Source organism: Mytilus californianus, unplaced genomic scaffold (assembly GCF_021869535.1).
Source record: "Mytilus californianus isolate M0D057914Y unplaced genomic scaffold, xbMytCali1.0.p SCAF_5, whole genome shotgun sequence".
NCBI classification, from domain to species: Eukaryota; Metazoa; Mollusca; class Bivalvia; order Mytilida; family Mytilidae; genus Mytilus; species Mytilus californianus.
In genome coordinates, this window is record NW_026262701.1 from 108,101,097 (window position 1) to 108,109,803 (window position 8,707).

The window sequence follows — 8,707 nt, forward strand, 5'->3', positions numbered from 1 at the left end:
ACAAGTGTAAATTTAAAAATTACCTTTTGCTTGAAAACTTTTGGTAGTTCAAACAAACGTGACCAATTAACATTGTCAATACTTGATTGTTGACCATTCTGATTAGCTGTCCAAGTACAAAACTATGCTAACAAGATAATACACATGAGCATATAGAAAGTACTTGAAAAGTTTCAGAGTGTTTGGGGTAGTCTGTCCTGTTCAATACGGCTCATAAGATAAAGGGGAAAGCAACACTATTATCCGGTCTCACTAATTAGCGACAAGAAGAATTTTAGCGACAAGAAGCGTCAAGAAGCGACAAGAAGAATAATTTTAGCGACAAGAAGCGACAAGAAGACTAATTAGCGACAAGAAAACATTTTTTTAATTAAAACTTCTTATTCCAAATAAATATTAAGAGAATATGCAAAAGAAAACAATTTTAGCGATAAGAAAGTTAATACTCTATCAATAAATAGATAGAAAAAAAAATTGAAACATAGATCCAGAGACATAATTTATTGTATTATATGTCTCTGATAGATCTAATTGCTACATTTATTTGTGATATTTTATTATTTATTATGTATAACAGCAAGTATTACGTTTACCCTGTCGTATTATGATATTAATTTTACTTGTGTTTTAGAACAATAGCACTATATAATAAACTTGCAAAATGCATTATTTGTGCATCATTGTCCAGAAAATACAGACACAAATTGTGAAATACAAAGAACTGAAATCAAATAAGAGGAAAACATAAATGTGAATGTTTTTCATCATTTTATTTTGTGTATTGCCTCATTTAACGATATTTATCATGTTAACTTTATGAATAGTTTAATGTTGATTGAAGATTAAAGGAAATTAATGACAATCTTGAGTTTTCAACAGGTGTTCACTAGTTACAATGATTGTATATTCTGGCGCGTGTAATTGTATAGTCTGACGCGTGTACAAAGTTGAAGGTGTTAAAGGACTTATCATTTTTTATCTGGGAGGGGGGGGGGGGGGGGGAGGGGCTGGTCAAAATGCAGGGGGGATCAAGTTTTTTTCTGTATGTGGAAAAGGGCGGTTCAATTTTTTTTTATAAATTCAATGTGGGGGGATCAATATTTTTTGCACATAGAAATAAGTAGTTCACATACTTCAACGGAGACAAAATGTCAAGAGGAACATTACAACAGTCAAATCGAAATATATTTTTAACACCATTCATATACAATTAAGTAAGACATCACTATCAAACATTTATGAATGAAATGTGACAATAAATGAGTAATTGAATTGTTCAAGCTGTAAGCATAAACTATCCATATAAAAGTTTAGCGACTCAATGGAGGCTTCAATAAGGCCTTGCGTAAAACTTAAGTTTAAGTAGCGTTCAAGAGAGGGACATATAATAGATCCCTCTAAGTAAATAATGTGTTGTTACTGTTTCAAAAAGTTTACTTTTTAATGTATATTTTTTACAGAGTTACTTAGGATAAAGTTTTCTTTAATAGCCCAATATAGGAAATTAGAAAAAAAAGTCAGAAAAAGGTATTCAAACACTCAAATGTGTTTTTGGACTCAATACACTGAGAATATTTCATTTTCAATATTTTCGTGAAATAACATGATACGTGTTTTGCATGTTAAAATTTTGGCATGTTTATTAGAGGGGGATCACAATTTTTAAATGTTTTTACGGGGGGGGGATCAAATAAAAATAGTGAAATATTATGGGGGGATCAAGAAATTTTGTATGTATGATTTCAAAATGACCAGCCCCCCCCCCCCCCCCCCCTTCCCAGGTAAACAATGATAAGTCCCTAATTAGATGTTATTGTAGCAATAAAACAAGGGACATGCGCCTCGTTAATCTCATTTGATGTTTCACATTGTGTGTACTGTTATTACGTTAGGGTGAAGCCACATCTAATGTTGTTGAACTATCAAGAACAATGAATTGTACTGTTAGAAAGGAAATAATATTTCATGTTTTTGCGTGTGCATTTCCTTTGCTCTAACAAGCTGACTGAAGCCATTCAACTTTTATGTTTTGTATAAAGTAAATTAAATACGCTTAAATAATAAATATGGAAAAGCGTGGCTTAGAGTTCTACAAATAAAGCATCTTAAAAAATTGGCAAACCCCCATGTACATAGTGTATAACGATTGTGTTGAATGTAAACACGCTTACAATATAACAAAGCGTATATCTGGGACTACACAATCCCTTTCTTCCTCACAAATATTTAATTTCTTCATCTATCAATATAATAAAAAAGCTACACAATCCCTTTCTTCCTCACAAATGTTTAATTTCTTCATCTATCAATATGATAAAAAAAATATCAATTTATTCCTGCCCATATATTAATAAAAATCAAATGCATATTTTTGAATATTTATTTGGAATAAGTAATCTTAATAAAAAAATGTTTTCTTGTCGCTAAATAGTCTTCTTGTCGCTTCTTGTCGCTAAAATTATTCTTCTTGTCGCTTCTTGACGCTTCTTGTCGCTTCTTGTCGCTTCTTGACGCTTCTTGTCGCTGATTAGTGAGACCCCTATTATCGTATTTAAATCACGACAAACAATAGTCACTACATACTTTCGTCCCTTTAATTTTTTGGCTTATACAATGTACAGAATAATATACCATTATAACTTTATCATACATTTCTTCATCTTTGGTGTGGAATAAAAGCAAAGGACATAATTACCTGCTTATATTTTACTTGTGTTCAATACGGCTCATAAGATAAAGGGGAAAGCAACACTATTATCCGGTCTCACTAATTAGCGACAAGAAGAATTTTAGCGACAAGAAGCGTCAAGAAGCGACAAGAAGAATAATTTTAGCGACAAGAAGCGACAAGAAGACTAATTAGCGACAAGAAAACATTTTTTTAATTAAAATTTCTTATTCCAAATAAATATTAAGAGAATATGCAAAAGAAAACAATTTTAGCGATAAGAAAGTTAATACTCTATCAATAAATAGATAGAAAAAAAAATTGAAACATAGATCCAGAGACATAATTTATTGTATTATATGTCTCTGATAGATCTAATTGCTACATTTATTTGTGATATTTTATTATTTATTATGTATAACAGCAAGTATTACGTTTACCCTGTCGTATTATGATATTAATTTTACTTGTGTTTTAGAACAATAGCACTATATAATAAACTTGCAAAATGCATTATTTGTGCATCATTGTCCAGAAAATACAGACACAAATTGTGAAATACAAAGAACTGAAATCAAATAAGAGGAAAACATAAATGTGAATGTTTTTCATCATTTTATTTTGTGTATTGCCTCATTTAACGATATTTATCATGTTAACTTTATGAATAGTTTAATGTTGATTGAAGATTAAAGGAAATTAATGACAATCTTGAGTTTTCAACAGGTGTTCACTAGTTACAATGATTGTATATTCTGGCGCGTGTAATTGTATAGTCTGACGCGTGTACAAAGTTGAAGGTGTTAAAGGACTTATCATTTTTTATCTGGGAGGGGGGGGAGGGGCTGGTCAAAATGCAGGGGGGATCAAGTTTTTTTCTGTATGTGGAAAAGGGCGGTTCAATTTTTTTTTATAAATTCAATGTGGGGGGATCAATATTTTTTGCACATAGAAATAAGTAGTTCACATACTTCAACGGAGACAAAATGTCAAGAGGAACATTACAACAGTCAAATCGAAATATATTTTTAACACCATTCATATACAATTAAGTAAGACATCACTATCAAACATTTATGAATGAAATGTGACAATAAATGAGTAATTGAATTGTTCAAGCTGTAAGCATAAACTATCCATATAAAAGTTTAGCGACTCAATGGAGGCTTCAATAAGGCCTTGCGTAAAACTTAAGTTTAAGTAGCGTTCAAGAGAGGGACATATAATAGATCCCTCTAAGTAAATAATGTGTTGTTACTGTTTCAAAAAGTTTACTTTTTAATGTATATTTTTTACAGAGTTACTTAGGATAAAGTTTTCTTTAATAGCCCAATATAGGAAATTAGAAAAAAAAGTCAGAAAAAGGTATTCAAACACTCAAATGTGTTTTTGGACTCAATACACTGAGAATATTTCATTTTCAATATTTTCGTGAAATAACATGATACGTGTTTTGCATGTTAAAATTTTGGCATGTTTATTAGAGGGGGATCACAATTTTTAAATGTTTTTACGGGGGGGGGATCAAATAAAAATAGTGAAATATTATGGGGGGATCAAGAAATTTTGTATGTATGATTTCAAAATGACCAGCCCCCCCCCCCCCCCCCCCCCCCCCTTCCCAGGTAAACAATGATAAGTCCCTAATTAGATGTTATTGTAGCAATAAAACAAGGGACATGCGCCTCGTTAATCTCATTTGATGTTTCACATTGTGTGTACTGTTATTACGTTAGGGTGAAGCCACATCTAATGTTGTTGAACTATCAATGAATTGTACTGTTAGAAAGGAAATAATATTTCATGTTTTTGCGTGTGCATTTCCTTTGCTCTAACAAGCTGACTGAAGCCATTCAACTTTTATGTTTTGTATAAAGTAAATTAAATACGCTTAAATAATAAATATGGAAAAGCGTGGCTTAGAGTTCTACAAATAAAGCATCTTAAAAAATTGGCAAACCCCCATGTACATAGTGTATAACGATTGTGTTGAATGTAAACACGCTTACAATATAACAAAGCGTATATCTGGGACTACACAATCCCTTTCTTCCTCACAAATATTTAATTTCTTCATCTATCAATATAATAAAAAAGCTACACAATCCCTTTCTTCCTCACAAATGTTTAATTTCTTCATCTATCAATATGATAAAAAAAATATCAATTTATTCCTGCCCATATATTAATAAAAATCAAATGCATATTTTTGAATATTTATTTGGAATAAGTAATCTTAATAAAAAAATGTTTTCTTGTCGCTAAATAGTCTTCTTGTCGCTTCTTGTCGCTAAAATTATTCTTCTTGTCGCTTCTTGACGCTTCTTGTCGCTTCTTGACGCTTCTTGTCGCTAATTAGTGCTTTCCCCTATTATCGTATTTAAATTACGACAAACAATAGTCACTACATACTTTCGTCCCTTTAATTTTTTGGCTTATACAATGTACAGAATAATATACCATTATAACTTTATCATACATTTCTTCATCTTTGGTGTGGAATAAAAGCAAAGGACATAATTACCTGCTTATATTTTACTTGTGTTTCAGCGGTTATAAACGTCTTACCACCACCCACGTGCCACCACATCAGTGTCCTGCAGGCACTTGCCCGCAGGTGGTGTCAAAATTTACATGTGCTTGTGTTTTTTCAAAGTTCATAAAATGTGGAACAAATGTCCTCAATTTCTCTATTCTATTTATAAGGGGAACATAAATATCAATCAGTGTTGGAGCTGGGACTATTGTATAATAGTCTCCATAATAGTCCCAGGTTGGAGGCATTAATGTCATTAATACCATTGTGAGGGTACTACTGGAAAGAAGTTGTTTAAGAATAGATCAACCAAGGATTTGTTAATTGGATCAACGGTGATAACATTTTAAAACTGTGATACCCAAACAACCTTGGTATGAAATACTGGACAGAAATTCCCAGTAACCGTTGGGCTTAACATTACACAAAAACTAAAGATTGTGCCATTGACGGATCCAGAAATTTTCATAAGGGGGCCCACTGACTGCTAAAGAGGGGGCCTCCCTAGTCATGCATCAGTGATTCCCGATATAATAGATCAAATTTTTCCCACAAAAAGGGGAGGGGCAGGGTGCCCTAAATCCGCCTTTATGTGCAACACGAACCCCCAAACTCAAGTATTGTGAATGATAAAGTTAGGAACTTCCTGCTCAACATGTGGCAACCTAGGTTTGAGTATACACGTAATTGCCAAATTAAGTAAGTAAAACTTTGATTTGATTCGCCACTGATATTGGCAAACATGTGAAGATAAGATCTGGGGAGCTTTTCGTCGAATATCATGAGGAGATAGTGTTAAAAATATTTGCATAGTTCATGAGTTGAAAATTATAAAACAAAATATATTGTTTAACCTTGGACAAAAAGATCAAGTCCAAAACTGGCTGTTATTTGTGTAGGCTAGCTTAATCTTGAAGAGTATGCAATTCTAAATCAAGGAGGCGGTAGGCAATTTCCTAATTATATTACAAAAGAACTTGTCACAGATTCTTAACTAAACGTCTATCAGATTAGTAAAATTTCTAATTCACTGACATCTGTTGGACGTATATACTCAAATTGCAGAATCTTATTAGTAATAAAAAAAAAATCTGTGTTTTCTGTGACATCATTTTGAAAAATATATGTTTATATTTTATTTATTACACTCTAACTGTCTAACATTTAATTCTCCTCTGATTAGAGTAATTATCGTTTATCAATTTTCCAAACTTCCCATGCCCCCCTCAGCAGAGTTATTTAATTCTGAATGGAACAAAATGTGAATGAGTTATAAATAATATATAAATGATTGAATATTCTTTATTTAGTTTTTCTTTATTCTCAATTCTTCCAGAGACATGTATATGCTCTGAGAATAATGTCTCTGCGTGATTCTTCATAATTAAGTATACTCAATTATTCTCTATGATCCTTCTTTCTATATTTTTGCTTTTCAACGATCTATATATTTTTTTTTGTGTCCTTATTTAAATCCCCATTCTTGATTCCAGACTAACTCTCATATATATACGTAAATGTACGAAAGCTTGGCACGTCGAATACGGAAACCCGGAAATCTTTTCACCGTTGCCGTTTTTATACTATGACGCAAAATCCCAAACTCCGTACAGTGAACGTTTCCGTTCCGGAACTATTTTCCTTTACTCCATCAGTGTAGAGTAGTATGCGGATCGGAGCTAACCCGAATAATGTCAGTCGTTATATTCCGCCGATCTCCGTCTAATCTCCGATTGTTACATTGCCCCAATTTAAATTAAATGACAAAAACAATAGAGGAAAATAATTCTGAAAATATTAAATTCTGGTGTCACTGTGTATACATGCAACTAGAAACTGTCCTCACCATTCAGTTATACAGTGGGCCTCATCTATGATTACAGCTTTTACAGCAGTGTTGAAATTTCCACTTGTAAGACTTCTTCTCCATAAACCTGGCAGGAGTGCAGCCTCAGGGGATGAAAAAACTATAGAGTAATCTCCTGCAGATATTCTATCAGCCACACCTGTAAAACAAAAATTTTGAACTTTAGCCAAAAAATGTACATACAACACATAAGGGAAATAAAAAATTTCAGAATGAAAAAATAACACAATAAAAATACATATTATATAATATATCTTATTTGCACAAACTCATTTTTTGTACATTAATTAGGCCGTTGGTTTTCTCGTTTGAATTGTTTTACATTGTCATTTTCGGGTCTTTTATAGCTGACTATTCGGTATGGGCTTTGCTCATTGTTGAAGGCAGTATGGTGACCTAGTTGTTAATTTCTGTATCATTTGGTCTCTTGTCGAGAGTTGTCTCATTGGTAATCATACCTCATCTTTTTATAATCATTAACAAGAAATGGTTGAGACCTGTTGCAAATATTAAAATAAATAAATAGTAATTGACATGAATGAAAAGTTACAGATTATTATATTGCTTTATAAAACTATCTTTTATAAATATATTTAAACACACAGGGACTCGGTTAGCAGATTAGGATTTTTCAGTATACAGATATGGATAGAAAACTGCACATTGCTAGAAAACAAAGAAATATCGATAGATTTTTCTGTATACGGATATGGATAGAAAACTGCACATTGCTAGAAAATAAAGAAATATCGATGTCATCGTCAAATATGTTAATAAAGTAATACAAATAGACAGGAAATACTAAAAAAAAATATAAAAAACATTGATTAACAAAATTTTAATCTGCTAACCGAGTCCCTGTGTTTAAACACTCTGATATGAAAGAGAAAGACAGTCTTGCCAGTCTTGGTAATAATGATGAGCTTTTGTTTACCAATTGAGGTATTTATATTAATTATTATGCATATCAGTTAACTTGGAAGTTCAGTTTCAATATTCATGATAAAATTTCAACATAATTTTTTTAAATATAATATCATTCTAGTAAATATTATGACTAATTTATGAGATAAAAAAAAAAACATCAACCTTCCCCCTTTTTTTAATGACGGATTCTCTAACTAATTAAGGCCAACCCTCTCAGTAAATCGAAATTACAATATATTAACCTTTATCTTTTTGACATTCTCCTACAACTGTGGCTGTTATACCCATGTCTTGAAGCTTTTTCATCTGATCTAACATGAGGGCTTGTAACGGTGATATAACCAGAATTGACGATTTCTTCGTTGTTGTCATCTCAAATAGCTCTGGTAAATGGAAGTAAATGCGGGATTTTCCATATCCAGTTGGCAATACAATGAAACAATCCTTGTTTTTCAGGATGGATTTGACAGAATCTAGTTGTTTTTCTTTGAATATAAAGTCGTATCTATCTTGTATTATTTGAAGTGATTGGTCAGCATCCATGTTTGTTTTGAAATACCCGCATTAAAAGTTACAGGAAGTTGTAAGCGCGCAAAATCGAAAGGTTGAGTTCACTGATTGGTTCCCTCTTACAGGGAACGACTGACGAGATATTTGCACTGTATGCCTTCAAGCCCTCGATAGGCTATAGGCCGCTAGAGGGCGCAGA

General features: G+C 32.2%; 1 protein-coding gene across 1 annotated transcript; it reads right to left on the reverse strand.

Moving 5' to 3' along the window:
- Window positions 1-7,012: 7,012 nt before the first annotated feature.
- On the reverse strand, window positions 7,013-8,675 carry LOC127700525 (uncharacterized). The gene is made up of 2 exons (XM_052204050.1): window positions 8,241-8,675; window positions 7,013-7,210 (listed from the first exon to the last, which is right to left on the reverse strand). The coding sequence occupies exons 1-2, from the start codon at window positions 8,539-8,541 to the stop codon at window positions 7,047-7,049; spliced, it is 465 nt and encodes a 154-aa protein (XP_052060010.1). The 5' UTR covers window positions 8,542-8,675; the 3' UTR covers window positions 7,013-7,046.
- Window positions 8,676-8,707: the final 32 nt, after the last annotated feature.

Bases quoted from the DNA above. Each gene is read 5' to 3' on its own strand.
- LOC127700525 (XM_052204050.1), bottom strand. From the start codon at position 8,541: ATGGATGCTGACCAATCACTTCAAATAATACAAGATAGATACGACTTT. The intron at 7,211-8,240 runs GTTAATATATTG...TTTGTTTTACAG, and splicing joins AGAATGTCAAAAAGATAAAG to GTGTGGCTGATAGAATATCT.